Below are 15,923 nucleotides of genomic sequence, written 5' to 3'. Positions count from 1 at the left end.
AAAAGAAAAGGAGAACCGGTAAAGGAGAAACAATTCGATGGAAGGCGGTTGCTGAGAGTCAACTGCCAGGCTAACGCCTCATTATTTTATCTGCTTGTAATTAACAATTTCAATGTCATCCTGCAGCGGCGCAGTTCCTCTTTCAGCCTCTCCTTGTCGGTCATTCCCCGTATTGTTCCCCGTTATGGTGACTGATAACCTTGCGCTCCACCTGTTGGCGACAAAACACGCACATACATTTAGTCCGTAGTGTTGTCGGGCAGCTCCCCTCGAGAACATTCATTCCTTCCTGTGCTCGCGCACGTCTGCCGTACAGAAATGGCTCCTAACAACTCTACAGTGGTACGTTTTGTTTTTTGCTAATGACATCTTTTTGTATTTGTGGTAACACCTCTTACAATTAGAAATTTTGAGCCGTTTCTATGTTCATTTGAATAGCCGACTTTCCCCATTATACGAACACTGCTGTCAGTGTAGTTTCCTGCTCGTACATCAAAGTATATAAAGTTCTTGTTTATTATAAAGTTATCGTCAGATTTTGCCCCCGTCTAGCAGACAATTTTGATCTCTTTGGAAGTTTCATAATAGTGTAGTCTACGCTATAAGGGAATCGTCTGCCCTTAATACACCCCCTAGACTGTGAATAAGCCCTTTATAAGCTGAATGCTCCTTCTCAGAAGTGGTTATAAGGTATCTTGAAATTTAGCAACGTAATAAAAGTGTTTGTTACAGTGTCAAGGATTCCGAGTGGAAAGCACCTACAGGTGGACAGATTTCTGTTAACCGCTGCCCCTTCTCCTGTCTCCACTCGTACGTTTCACATCTCATGGAAACTTATAACTTTCCTTCACAAAGAGAAATCAAACTTTATTGGCAACACTTTGGAGAACTTTTCGTTTAAAGAATGGCTAACATCTATGTCAGGCTGGGGCCTAAATGGGACTGAGTAGAGCGTGTAACAAAGTGAAGTTGTGATGTGTGGCATGCTAGGTGAGCCTCATTGCAAAAGCACGGCACACGAAAGCAGGATCTAGATTTAAAGGTGGAATTATAAGCGCCGTAAGTCTTATACCATAATATACCCCTTGAGAACACAAAGACAGAGTGAGGCAGTTTAATTTTTTAAATGACTGTACTTTTTTCTTCGCTTTTCAAGTTGGGAAGCTAGTGTAATGTGTAGCGAGTGCGACACTCCAATGATAACTGGACGACCAGAAATTTTTAGTTGAGTAGTCGCGAGTTAAGTGCTGGAGAGGCAGTGGCAGTGTTGTTGATGGTTTTGTGTGTGTACTTGTTAACCGAGCTGAATGCTGGATTAAGGTAAGTCACACGGAATGTTCTAAATGTATATCGGTCTGGAATTTACAAGATCGGTCGCTATCCTTTGCTTACAGAGGATCTCAGAATGACGACGACGACGTCAGTGAGTCTAATTTGGAACGCAGTTGTGTGAATTCTCTCGGTATATATCAAACGTGGAGTTGTAAAGTGTGAAAATTGTGTCATTTCTTTAAAAACCACCATTCTTTAGAATGGTGTTCCACGAAATTTTGGGAAAATTCATGGATTTTTATTTTTTTCAGTCATCAGTGTTCTGTCTGGTTTGAAGCTGCCCGTCTGGAATTCCTCTCCTTTGTCAACATCCTCATCTCAGAGCAGTACGCCCAACCTGCGTCCTCAGTTATTTGCTGGACGTACTCCAGTCTCCGTCTTTCACTACAGTTTTCCCCTCTGCGGCTCCCTCCAGTACGATGGTTATTCCCTGAAATCTTAACGCGTCTCCTATAATCCTGTCCCTTCTTCTTAGTACTTTCCATATATTTGCTTCTTGGGCGATTCTGTAGGTAACCTCTTCATTCCTTACCTTACCAGTAAACTTTATTTTAAACATTCTTGTGTATCACCACGTCCCAAATGCTTCGATTCCCTTCTGCTCCGGTTTTCCCATATTCCGTGATCCACTACCATACAGTGCTGTGGTCCAGATGTACGTTCTCAGGAATGTCTTCCTCAAATAAATATCAGTGTTTGGTACTAGCGGCCTCCTCTTGGCCAGAAATTCCCTTTTTGCCAATGGTAGTCTGCCTTTTATGTCCTGCTTGATTCATCCGATATGGGTTATTTTTCTGCCTTAATTTTATCTCCTTCGTTACTACATCTTTAATGTTACGTTGCTCGATATTCTCACTTCTACTATGTCTCATTACTTCCGTCTGTCCTTAGTTTACTGTCAACCCATATTCTGTACTACTAGTGTATGCCCCATCGAAATATCGTGACAGCAAATTATAGAGATCCGGCGGAGCTATACACTGGAAAATTTTAAATTTCAGAGTGGTTTGATGCATTTCTTCAGGTTTCTGTGTCCTGTACCAATCTTTTTATAGCTATTTAACTACTGCAATCACCCTCCTCTACAAACTGTTTTGGATATTCTTCTGTTTTCCCCTCTAGCGCTACTTCCAGCACCACTGCTCATTTCTCTAGTAAGTATGTTTCTACTATTCCTTGCTCACGTATTCTTTCATGTGTGTCTTCTTTTCTTACTTTATCTGTACACAAGTATCTACGTTCTTCAGCAGCACCACATATCAAATGCTTCCTGTTTATTCTAGCCTGGAGTTACAATGTTCTATGATTCATCTTTATACACATGCTGCCACCAGACGTAAATTTTCAGAAACATCTTCCTCATTTCCATATCAACATCTATAGACGCAAAAAGGTTCCTTCACCTGTGCCAATCTGCCCCTGATCCTTGCCATGCTGAGCAATCTTACGCTGAGAAAGTTCACTTGCGGTGGAATACCATTTACTTTGTAGTTGTTGGAACATCATTTACTTAGTACTCATTCTTAGCTCTTGAGCACACTTTATCATAAACTACCATTACTTGGTAAGGAGGATTTGTATTTATTTAAGATTTTATAAAATTCATGACACCATGAAATTCTCTGACACTGCGCCAACATCTAGTGCCGATAGTCACGTGCCAATTTCAGTTGCAGTTTCCAATGTCGTGGCGTTAACATGGCACACATATGGGTCGTTGGCTGCGGAGCCCCATTGTTAGGAATCTCGGCATACCGTGTGTTCAGACACATTTGTGCTCTGTCCAGCATTAAAGTCTGATGTTAGTTCCGCCACAGTTCGCCGCCTGTCCTGTTTTACCAGTCTCCCCAGCCTAAGACGTCCTACACGCGTAATGAAGGGTGACCGCCCAACCCCACGACGTCTGGACGCGGTTTCACCTCGGTTTCGCCACGAGTAGAGGACACTCACAACGGCACTCCTCGAACACCCGACAAGTCGTACAGTTTCCGAAATGCCCTTGCCGAACCTACGGGCCATCTCAATACGCCCTCGGTCAAACTGAGATAGATTTCGCGCCTTCCCCATTCTACATATGGACAACACGTTCACTGATATTACACCCACCGTGTGTGCGTCTGAATAGCAGTCATTCCTCGCCAGGTGACGCTGATATCGCATGGACAGATTTATATTGATAGTAGGTCTGTTGTCATAATGTTCTGACTGGTCAGTGTGTACTGTCCGAATTTTCCAATAATCCCAAATTCAACTACTGGGCAGCAGAATTATTTCCTGTCTTCTAGAACTACGTCTTTGCCAGTTTCGATGTTATGCAAGTTGTTTTCTGTGTCTACTACTCTTCATCACATTCAGCTTTGCTCTGTCTCCCCCTAAGCCACATTCCGTGCTCAGTGTCCTATCTTATACTTTCATCAGGCTCCTAAGCTTCCTGGAATCCAGGCTGCAGACTACATCGTCTGCAAACAAAATTCCTCCCCGAAATTTTCGTTCAACATGTCCAGTGACAGTGGTGTTAACTTGCAACCCTCATTAACACGAACTTTTCTTTGGTATTATCACATTTAATTATTAGTTAAGAATTCAAGCTGACAGGGTCGCAATAGTAAAAGTCAAACATCAGGCAAGGAACGACTTTATTTCTCGTATGGCGCGTTTCCGAATTTATTCATCATCAGATACCCAGAAGAGATTCCTGAACATAGATATAGACTTTCCTGTTGTATATGAAACAAATATTCGCAAACTTTATATTATTATCATATTTGTATATTTTAGACGTAAATCATTCGTCTCTTTACATTAGTACCAATTTTCTGCAGACAATTTTCATGTTATTCTACCTTATGTCGCCGAAGACTTTTATATGTCCAAAAATGTTATTAAGGTATTCTAAAGGTTCTTTAATCTACTTTCAGTTACTAGGCTCAAAGTCGAAATGGTTTGCCTGTACATTCTCCCACCCTCAAACTAAAATGGTCTTCGTCCAGTACGTCTTCAATTTTATTTTTATTTATAATAGTCTGATCAGAAGTTTACTAAAATATTTTATCGGGTTAGTTATCTGATAATTCCACGATAATTGCTCCGTTCACTACAACCACCTGCATTCATGGCGTAAAATAGTCTGAAAGTGTGAGCGAGACTGGTTACCCTTGCCAACAAATATTTTATTGCGGTCAGGACTGTTCCTAATTCAATTTCATCATAATCTTTCGATAGTTTGAACCCTTTTGTGCACGTGCCTTTTTCGGCAATGCTATGGTGATGTTTTTCTTTAAAACTTATGTTAAGTTATCCGTTTCTCACTTCTCCCATAAATTTCATTAGCTCCGTAGGTTTGCTGCTGACTTACTTGGGCTGAGATTATTCACTGGTCTATCAAAATCTGATGGCGATACTGGATCACCTGTTTCCTCCGTATTATCTTCCTCTTGGTCTATCATCACACTTCGTAATAGTTTGTTTCCATGACTCGTCATTTCGAAGTACTCCCGTTATATATCACCCACTCTCTTGCATCTAATAGATATTTACATCTACATCGTAAATTAACGCTTCTATATTTTGCTTTCGCGAAGTGACGTTCAGTCTTACCGTTAAGTCATGTCGATTTTTCCTCAATATCGTTACAGCTTTCTCGAGTTCATTCTGACATAGCACGTTTCTAGTAACTGTTAATCTCATTTCTAAGTAACCCATAAACCGTGGGTAAGCTCCCTCGTTCCCAAGATTCTGCCATTAAGCTCGAGTACTCTCCAGATCTCCTTCATTTCTGCTTTCGCGATACATACTGCATACTTTCCTCCCTTTCTTCTTCATTATATTACTCCCCTCAAGGCTTTTATTTACGCCAGTGGTCACTACCTCAGACAATATGTACTTTGTCTCGTTCTGCCTTATATTTTCAGTATTTTATCGCGTGTCTCCCCCACCCATTTGCATTATCCTATTGATTTTCTGCCTTACGTCTATCGCTACTGACTCGTGATCGATATCCGCATCTGCCTATGCTCTGTAGATTACGATTTTATTTCTAAATATTTACTAGCTATCTTCTCATCTAAATCAGTATTCGATTTGTTGCCTTGTAATTGGGTTCCAAACACCTATTACTACCAAATTTTCATCCCCTACACATATTTTATCATTTATTCTACTACTAAAACCATGTATTATTCTGTCAAGGGGACACCTCAGTGATCCGTATATTCATCTTGAATGAGTAACACAACCTAGATCACAATACATTTACTTCTAACATCCATAGATAGTCTGTTGAGGGCCCGTAACGTAGTAATTTATGTAGGTCACCATTTAATAATAAGATCGCTACATATGCGACTCGATGTGTTGCCCCGCAATGGCAGCATTGGCTGTTAAACGAATAAGTTTGACAACCACTGGTATAAAATATATTTCCTTCAGAAAAATTTACCTGCCGAATATGAGGTGCCCCTTTCACTCAAATGTTGTCGATGTCCTAGGTGTCATACGAGGAAACGGAAAGACAGTACAAACTCAAGGTGAGCGCTTGTTCGTTACCTCATTTTTCAACTGTAAATCATTAAAAACAAGCAGACATCGCCAAATGTTAGATAAGCTGAAAGCTGCTCTTGTAGAATGACGCCTTAGCAGTGCTAATTGCCGTAGTGGCAAGTCATTATGAAGATTCTCTGTTCCCTCTCTTATGTTTCTCGCCTTTATATTAAGAACAAGCAAGTTTTAAAAAGAACTAAGCGAGCAGAGCGTTGACTGATAAACCTTCGGTACAACGGTGTTCACAATGCATGTAAGTGAATGACTAAGTAAACTTTCACGTGCGAGTACACATGCGACGAATCTTGCTTTTGTTTTATGGTTATATGACTTTTGGTTAATCTAACTGTCTAGAATTTTCACTCTACTGCGGAGTGTGCTCTGATATGAAACTTCTTGGTAGATTAAAACTCTATGCCAGACCGAAACTCGAACTTGGGACCATTGCGCACACTCCGCTGTAGAGCGAAAATTTCATTCTAGAAACATCCCCCAGGCTGTGGCTAAGCCATGTCTCCACAATATCCTTTCTTCCAGGAGTGCTAGTTCTGCAAGGTTCGCAGCAGAGCTTCTGTGAAGTTTGGAAGGTAGGAGACAAGGTACTGGCGGAATTAAAGCTGTGAGGACGGAGCGTGAGTCGTGCTTGGGTAACTCAGTTGGTAGAGTCGTGCTTGGGTAACTCAGTTGGTAGAGCAATTGCCCGCGAAAGCAAAGGTCCCAAGTTCGAGTCTCGGTCTGGCACACAGTTTTAATCTGCCAAGAAGTTGCAACCTAACTATCGTTAGATCGAGACAGTTCTGTTCAGAAAAGTGAAACGGATGGTATGATATGGCTTTTTAACAACGGTATTGTTGCGTGCACTTCGTTGGCGGCAGTGTCGACACTGCTCTGTATTTCCCCAAAATTCTCTTCTTATGGACCACGTAAGTAACTATTTATGACTCGCCACCTGATCTGAATGCTCCTTCATTCGATTAGGCTGTGATTTCTATTCTCTTGATCACATTATTACGGATTTCTTTCTTATTTTCACAATTGGAGAATTATCTCTGCCTATTATTTCATGCCCGATGATAGCCGTTTGTTGTACCCTTTAATATAACGGCGGTTTAATCTTTCTGTGATGTTCAAATCTCCAGTTGCAGTACCTTTTCTTTCTTTTGATTTCATGTGGATTAGAGTTTAATTTATGTTTCTTCCTGGTAATATTCGGTGGCTCTATGTTCTTACGCAATTTGTATTATTTCTAGCATACGTGACTCTTTTGGAAATCTTTATTTCTTTTTCGAAATTTTCCTTCTTCTGCCGTTCTATATTTATTCTCTCTTAATCTAGTCGAGGGATTCAGCTGCATATAAACATTAGGTTTTACTCCCTTCATGTTCAAATTAATCATTCAGCTTCCTGTGAGAAATGGCTCTTATCAGTAACAGTAATTATTGCGAGTGATTTATTACGTGAAACTTAATAGTTCACTTTCAGAAATTAATGTTCGTATAGGGACGGACTACACAATACGCTCACGTCCACAGAGCAAAACGTGAACTGTAATTGGAGTGTTCTTATTTGAGAAGTAGGCTAAACAGATTTATTTCGTGTTGTGATTCCCAGTAATTGGAACATTCCCCAAATGTATCTGTTATTCTGATTATATTCTCGCTATTTGTTGTCATTCTCCGTAATCTTTTGCAGCAAGAATAGCTATTACTCAATTTTGTTTCACGTAGTTGCCTTATCCGTCTTCAGTAATTTTCTCTGTAATAAAATGTTAAGCATGGTTGCGAAACAGCAAGTGTGTAACTCTGAAGAGGTTGAAAAATCAGCCAACCAGTTGCAAATAGTGGTTTATTAGCCCCTGACCATGCTGTCGATATTTGCAAAAATATCTTCTTCAGAAGTATTGACCTTATTACATCATATGATAGCACAATAGATTCGGTGAAGCCGAGCGGCTCTTCTCATAAACGAAATTGATGAAACAAGAATTATTGCAAGCCATGGCTTTACAAAGCCTCAGATTACATATGTCGTACTTCAGAATAACTACTCATTAGTAAGTCCACACAGTTAGAGGCCCTTGCCAACATTTAAATGCAATAGGCATCAGAGGATAAAATATTTGTCTTAGTTACATGTACCTTCTGCCAGAGACTAAGGCCAATTGCAGTTGGGACAGGATAACAAAACACCTCTTAAGACATTAGGAAATAACTTTATTGTACTAGATAGAGCTAGAGGGTAAAGACTATGGATTACGAGGGTAATCTCAAAAGTAAGGTCAACAACTTTTCTATAAGTACATAGACCTGTTTATTTCTACAATGGTTTACATCAGTTTACGGCTTGAACATTTAGCTATATTTCGATATAATCACCATTTCTGTCGATGCATTTTTCTAGACGCTGTGGCAGTTTTTGTATGTCCATGTCATACCAGCTCGCCCCGCCATGCTGTTCAGAAAGTTATGAACTGGCGTGATTGTTGCTTGGTCTCAGGTGTAAAGTGGTATGCCCAGGTTTGGTCACCCGTGACAATTGTGTCCAGAAAGTTGTCCTCTTGGGCTGCAAGGCGGTGAAGAAATGCGCGGCAAGCATCAACTCGTTGCCGCATGTGGTCCTGAGTCATCATGCGTGGCACCCTTCTTGCGCACACCTTCCAGTAGTTCAATGTTTCCGTTAAAATTCTGTGGGCGGTGCTTCGGGAAACCTCAGGAACCAACGTACAGAGATCATCCAGGGTGATCCGCCGACCTTCACGCATGTTTTGCTCAACCTTCAACATTGTCTCCTCAGAAACTGACGGTCTCCCGCTCCTTTGTTCGTCGAGAATTTCGGTCCGACCAGCTACAAACTGTCTACACCACTTACGAACATTTTTGACATCCATGCACGATTCATCATACACTTCCGTCAATTGGCGATGGATTTCAATCGGCGCAGTGCCCTTTGCGTTCAAAAATCGCATAACTACGCCCAATTCGCAGTTGGCCGTAACATCCAACGGGATCTCCATTCTCAACGGGTGCCAAGCCAAGACTGAGCGCCTCAGAGCGGCTTGTGCATGTTTACACACAGTGCGTGAAGCACTCTTCATAACAGTGTGATCAACTGCCACACGAACAGAGTTCTGTACTTACAAAAAAATAGAAGACCTTACTTTTGGGATAACCCTCGTAGACAGAGATTAGAACACAACCAGCAAATATTCGAGGTCATAGGTTGCAATTGCTATTCTGAGACGAAAAGGTTAGCACAGGAGAGGAATTCGAGACGGGCCACGCAATCCAGTCAGAAGACTGATGGCTTTAAAAGAGCCATCATAATTCGGATTATTTCACTGTAATTGTTGTCTTTAAATAAAAGTGTTATTTCTGTTCTCCTCATTACGTATGTCTTTCGTATACCTTTTCTACTATACTGTAGCAGGTCTTTCTAAGTATGATCCAAGTTTCATCGAACTGTGTTACTTGACAGTGACACATTATGCGAAAGTGACTTTCGTACTTAAGTTTTACGTAGCAGTGCACCATTAGCGCTAAGAAATGGGCAACTGAATACCCTACAATCAGTCCTGGAGACTGATTGACGGAAAGATCCCGTGGTTATTTGAAGTCCAAGTGCATCAGCGGAATTTTCTGCCTTGTGGCCGTTAGCGTTCCGTTATCTGCCCTGGCCACTGACGTAAAATTCAGGCAGTGTCCTTTCCTCAATGTGTTGTTGCTGTCCAACACGTTTGTGTAGTTTTGACATCTTATGCACACTTGGTTGTGGGGGGCTACGCCTTTTACCTTCCTTGTGTACTTGTCGGTGGGTCCGTTGACTGTCTCTTGGTTGGGTTGCCGGTGTATCGGATATAGTTGGGCCGACTACCAATCTCCCCTAAGCGAACGTTAATATTTGAAGTGCAGACTGATCTCCGGAAACTTCTAAGCGCCGCTGGCTGTACTGCCTTTTCTTATTGGTGTTTGATTGTCTATTTTAATGGCTCATAGCCGATGGTTTGAATTTGTATGTTTTTAGTTGGGTTTTAAATAACGGGTCTTCAGCAGTTTTAAAACTGAAAGTTCCTTACTTTTCAAGTCTTCCATTCTTTGGTCCTTCAGCCTCATTTAAAATATTTCTTTGGATAAAGCTTTGGGCCTTGTGCGTTTTGAAAATTCATTGTAGATTTGTTTTTCAATCATGGGCCTTCAGCTGTTTTAAAAATTAAAGAGGTCGTCTCCTTAAGCCATAAGATTGTGTGACATATTCAGTCGATAGTTATGGTCGGAAATTTGCGCTGTAATGTTTGGGAAACTAAATAAAGTTATATGTGTTCGAATGTAACTGATAGCTGCTCATTTTTTGCCCCTTTTAACAATTCCAACTACCTGTTCTGTCCTGCGGATTTAACCATGCGTTTCAGGGCAGTTGTAACAATTGTGGCAGTTTCAGTCGAAAGGGAGAGAGACTTAGTGTTGCCGTAGGTCAGGTGCGTGAGCACGTATACAGTTAAGTTCTCAGGAGGAACACTGCTCATCTCTGACTTTCCCCGACCCGCTGATAAGCGGAAGGCGCTCTGTATTCGTCCAGAACCTGACTTGGCCGCTGGCAGTAGATAAGAGTAGGTGTCCTCTGGTCACTCTACAGATGAAGCTTTTGGAATTTACTTAGTATGTAATACTTAACCACGTTTATTTCAGATTTTTTTTATTTTTGTTGAAAATAAAGCTGGCATGGTAGGAGACGTTATCGCAGGTGACTTTACTGTTTCTTGTACTTCGATAGGGAGTACTTTGTATGTAAGTGAGTTGCCCACCACCCCTGATGTGGTACAGAGGAACTTCCTTCCCCCATACAGATGTAAAGGTGAAATTGCGTTTAATGTGTGAAGTAAACCTGTGTTAAGCAATCGCTAGAAGTGCAGGGCATGATTCTGTATTTTTCGCTAGAAACTAGATGGCTTTGTTCAGCTGTCATATCACATGGGGAATGGTAGAATTTATGTCTAATGCTTATTTAACTTTCAATAAACGCTTGTGTTTTAAGTGCGTGAGGATATGCACAGAAAGTTACAAATTTAACTGACATTTCTTTCGAAAACAGGTGGGTTTTGTGTCGCTCGTAGTGTGTTAAGCCATGTGTTGCTTAGAGAACAAGGCATTGCAATTTCTTATTAATCATCGAAAAGATCATCGGACACAGCAGAATGAATGCTCAAATGCTTGCATCATTTTTCGTCGTTTTGGAGTTGGGTAATTTAAATGTAATAGTAATGGTGAAATAAAGTTTGTGAAAATTTTATGTGAATAATACCACCCACAGGAAATGTAAGACCGCGGTTTGGATAAAGTCCAAGGTCTTATCCAAAACCACTGTCAAATAATGTCATAACATCTTTGTATTTCAATGTCACACACAAATAATATGAGTGATTGTTTGCACATGGGTGTATTTATGCCTAATGGAGAAGGTACAGCACCTGAAAGTAGAAAGACAAAAATATTATTTCTAACGTTATGAAGTAAAAAAAAAAAATCTCAGAATTTGATACGCCCGATGTCCGGGTTGCAGTATAGCCTCAAGGGGCGACTACAGTGCAAGAGGGGCAGAACACCATACCGGTACTTCCAAACATCACACAAACTACTTATATAAATATCACGCCTGACAATGAGAATAAATTCTAGAAACGCGTTGTGCTAAGCATGAAGAAATTACGTAACTGCTGCAGTGTATCATTATTTAAATCATGAAAGACAGTTGTTACACAGCGATTCAGAAGAACGGAATTTAGTTAATAATAAATTACGGTAAGAGTTTTATTCGTCACATTTGTTCCTAACTAGTCGAAACAACAATCTTCCACACATTGGTTCTAAAGCTTGAGGCTAAGCACAACACTAACTTTAGATATGATACAACGTCAAACTATATATAAGTAAAGATAGAAATCAACGAGATCATTGACTGGAATTGCGGTGATAATTTTAATGAAGTGTGTTCAAGTGGAGAAATCATAGTTTAGGCACATTTCTGCATATTCTTCAGTAAATTGAACTACCTATAAATTTTGTTGACCGTTAAAAGTTTCGAAATATATTCGCTGAAAGCGAATTCGTTGACACCAGCTGTATTAGGAATAACCCTACCCAGTAGTGACATACGAAAACTTGTGTCGGAGGGGAAGGTCACCATGAGAAAAAGATTGAATAATCAAGGAAGTGACATCGTCTGAAGATGAAGAGATGGAGAAAGTATATGAGGATATTCTATGGGTGGTGCAGTACGTAGGGGGAGATGAAAACCCAATTCTTATGGCGGATTGGAATGTGATTGTATAGAAAGAGCAGAATTAAGGGTTACAGGAAAATATGGGCTTGGTACTAGAAATGAGAAAGGAGAAAGTCTAATTGAGTTCCGCAATAAATTTCAGCTAATAAATGCGAATACTCTGTTCAAGAATCACAAGAGGAGGAGGTATACTAGAAAAATGCCTGGTGATACAGAAAGATTTCAATTAGATTACATCATAGTCAGACAGATATTTCGAAATCGGATACTGGATTGTAAGGCGTACCCAGGAGCAGATGTAGACTCAGATCGCAACGTAATAGTAATGAAGAGTAGGCTGATGTTTAAGAAATTACTAAGAAAGAATTAATATGCAAGGAAGTGGGATATAAAAGTACTATGGAATGAAAAGATATGCTTAAAGTTCTCTGAGGCTATAGATATTGTGATAGTAAATAGCCCAGTAGGCAGTTCAGTTAAAGAGGAATGACCATCTTTAAAATGCGCAAGCACAGAAATTACAGAGAAAAACGTATGTACAAGGAAGGTAACTACAAACAAACCACGAGTAACAGGAGAAAACCTTCAGTTGATCGACGAAAGAAGTAAATACAGAAATGTTAAGGGACATTCAGGAATATAGAAATACAAATCATTTAGGAATGAAATAAATGGGAAGTTCAGGAAAGCTAATGCAAAATGACTACATGTCAAATGCGAAGAAATCTTAAAAGAAACGATTGTCAGAAGGACTGACTCAGCACATAGAAAAGTCAAAACGACCTTCGGTGTAATTAAAGACAAGTGTGGTAATATTAAGAATGCAATGGCAATTCCACTATTAAATACAGAGGATGGAGCGAATTGGTGAAAAGAGTAAATTGAAGGCCTCTGTGAGAGGGGAAAACTTATCTGACTACGTGACAAAAGAAGAAACAAGAGTCGACAAGGATGAGATAGGGGTTCCAATATTAGAATCAGAATATAATAGAGCTTTGGAAGACAAATAAGGCCACTTTCGTGGTTTCCTGTCAGAGAGGTCAAGTTCGTAGTAAATGACGGAAAGTCATCGAGTAAAACATAAGTGATTTCTAGCGTTCTCTAAGGTGGTATTAAGGTCCTCACATATATATATATATATATATATACGATTTAGGAGACAACCTCAGCAGCCGTCTTAGGTTGTTTGGAGATGATGCTGTCGTTTATCATCTAGTAAAGTCATCAGATGATCAAAACAAATTCCAAAAAGATTTAGAAAAGATATCTGTATGGCCCAAGAATTGGCAATTGACTCTAAATAACGAAAAGTGTGCGGGGGTGCACATCATTAAAACAAAGGCATTTTTCGTTGCGGCAGTATCTTCTCAAGAAATTTCATTCACCAACTTCCTCCTCCGAATGAGAAAATATTTTGTTAACACCGACCTACGTACGGAGAAACGAGCATCATAATAAAATAAGGAAAATAAGATCTCGCACCGAAAGATATAGGTGTTCGTTTTTTCCGCGCGTTGTTAGAGATTGGAATAATAGAGAATTAATGTGAAGTTGGTTCGATGAACCCTCTACCAGGCAATTAAGTGTGATTTGCAGAGTATCCATGTACATGTGGCTGTAGACTCCATCGGAATGTCTAAAATCATTGGGGGAAGTGGCAACAAAACGACTATTAACGTTGGTGTATAAAATGTACGAGACGGGCGATATATCATCATATATTTGGGAAAACGTCATCCACACAGTACTCAAGATTTCAAGAGCCGACAAGTGCGCGACCTATTTCACAATTAGCTTCACAACTCTTGCATCCAAGTTGCTGACAAGAATAATATACAAAAGAATGGAAAAGAAAACTAAGGCTCAGTTAGCTGAATGACAAGGAGAAGGGATAGGATGACATATGTGCGTTAAGGCATGAGGGAGCTGTAGAGAGTAAAAACTATAGAGGAACACAGAGACTGGGATACATCCAGCAAATAACTCAGGACGTAGGTTGCAAAGGCTACTCTGGGATAAAAAGGTTGCCAGAGGAGAGGAATTCATGGCGGCCAGCATCAAACTAGTCAGAAGACATATGACTAAAAAAAAGGTATATGTTTAGTAGTGCATAGAAATAATCTAGGTCCAAGAAGAAACATTTGCAAGAATTTATGCAGACCAATACGTCAGATAATTTTTCTTGTGTAGCACACAGCACTAAAACAATGGATTGTGGTACTGGCCGTGAGTGGATCTTGCCAGACGTTGAGGGAGCTCCGATGTGACAAATGGGAAGCAAACAATATCTATATCGTTAGAGCTACTGGTCCTAGGAGAGAGGTACTGCTCCTAGGAGAGACTCTGTGTTTGGAAGGAAAGTATAAGAGGTGTTATTATGCCAAGCTGAAAGTTTGAGTCAGACTGAGTCCGACGTAGAAGCATATTAGGATAGTGCAACAGGTGGTGTACTTCCTATAAAATCCAAGTCTATGTTTTCGACTCCCTATTAGATATAGGTTGTATTTTTAACATATAACCAAAGGTTCTAATATTCTAGCACACTACGTATAAAACGTGAGAGAGATTTAGTATGTTGTTAGCAATAAAGTTGTTCGCCCTTCCATATGACGAATGCAGATGACTGAATCAGTCATCATCACAGAGGTGTAAACATTGAGCAGGGGCAATATGCTTAAATTTTCCTCCCAAAAGGTTTGCTTGAAACCACAATTTTAATTTAGAGTTTCACTTCGCTGCTGTCGATTTTGCTTGTACTCTCATCAAAAAGTGACTGGCTGCTGTAGCAGCATGGGTGCAGACCGCCACCTCACGCCGAACCCAGATGCTTGCTGACTTTCAGTGGCACTGCACTCCCACTAGGCCAATTGCTCTGCAAGTGTGACCTGCAACTCTGTCAGTAATGAGCGTTTTGAGACGCTTTGAAAGCGCTTGGCTGGTTATTTACATGACCTCAGTCACTAGGCCTCCCTTGATGTATATATAAGCTGACCTTCCAGCCAACCTGGCCAAGTTGCGACAGCTGGAGTTCAGATCGGTTTTGTGCTTTGGCTTCTGCTGCAAGGCTGCCAACATTCTCCCATCAACCTGATGGGACCACCAGCTGGGTGTCCAGCCTTAGCCTTTATAATCCAAGGGTCGAGCTAATGCTCTCTCTCCGCTCAGAACCACTCTTGTTCAGCAGCGCCAACCACCGTTCTCCAGTCACTGGTACCAGATCCTGACCTTTGGCCAGCACCATCTACAGCTGGGGCAGCCCATCGGCTTCTTCCAAGGGCAGTTACAAAAACAGAGGCGCCCCCCTCCCTAAATGCAATAACGAAGTATTATGATGTGTTGTTAGCAATGTTGCCGCCTATGTGTGAAATGGAAAGCGCTGGAACCAGCACATCCTCACCAGCCCATTCTGGCTGGGTTCACCGAAGGGCAGCGAGTTCTGCGTCCACCACTTGCCTCCAGTGGAAGCTGTGTCTGGGACTATCCCGCTTAGAACACATTGCTTGTCACCAGTGGCTAACTTCACCTTCTGCACCTGCTCTCCACTCCATCAGTGAACCACTCGCCGCACACAATCCACCCATTTACACAGCTGATGTTTGAACCAGTAACAGGCTTCCATAAAAATTTGTTACAGTTTTGAAGGTGGTGTTGCTACAGAAATTAGCCAAGATAGTTAAAAGGATATCACTTATTGTCCTTCTTTATTTCCTATAATTGATTTCCAAACTACATGTTAAACACACTTTTCCAATAAATCTTTTAGAACCATTTAACATGAC

The 15,923-nt window shown here is 40.8% G+C and overlaps 1 protein-coding gene across 1 annotated transcript in view; it reads left to right on the top strand.

Annotated features, from left to right (window-relative positions):
- Window positions 1–231: 231 nt before the first annotated feature.
- The window catches only part of LOC126354273 (solute carrier family 22 member 7-like), a 103,088-nt gene continuing 87,396 nt past the window's right edge, over window positions 232–15,923 (top strand). The window contains exon 1 of the mRNA XM_050003814.1: window positions 232–342. Coding sequence (XP_049859771.1) covers window positions 319–342 — 24 coding nt within the window. The 5' untranslated portion in view covers window positions 232–318. The remainder of the gene's footprint in view (window positions 343–15,923) is intronic.

This window comes from Schistocerca gregaria, chromosome 3 (genome assembly GCF_023897955.1).
Source record: "Schistocerca gregaria isolate iqSchGreg1 chromosome 3, iqSchGreg1.2, whole genome shotgun sequence".
Taxonomy (NCBI): Eukaryota; Metazoa; Arthropoda; class Insecta; order Orthoptera; family Acrididae; genus Schistocerca; species Schistocerca gregaria.
Note: the sequence above shows the minus strand (reverse complement) of the source record. Positions and strands in the feature narration are given on the sequence as shown.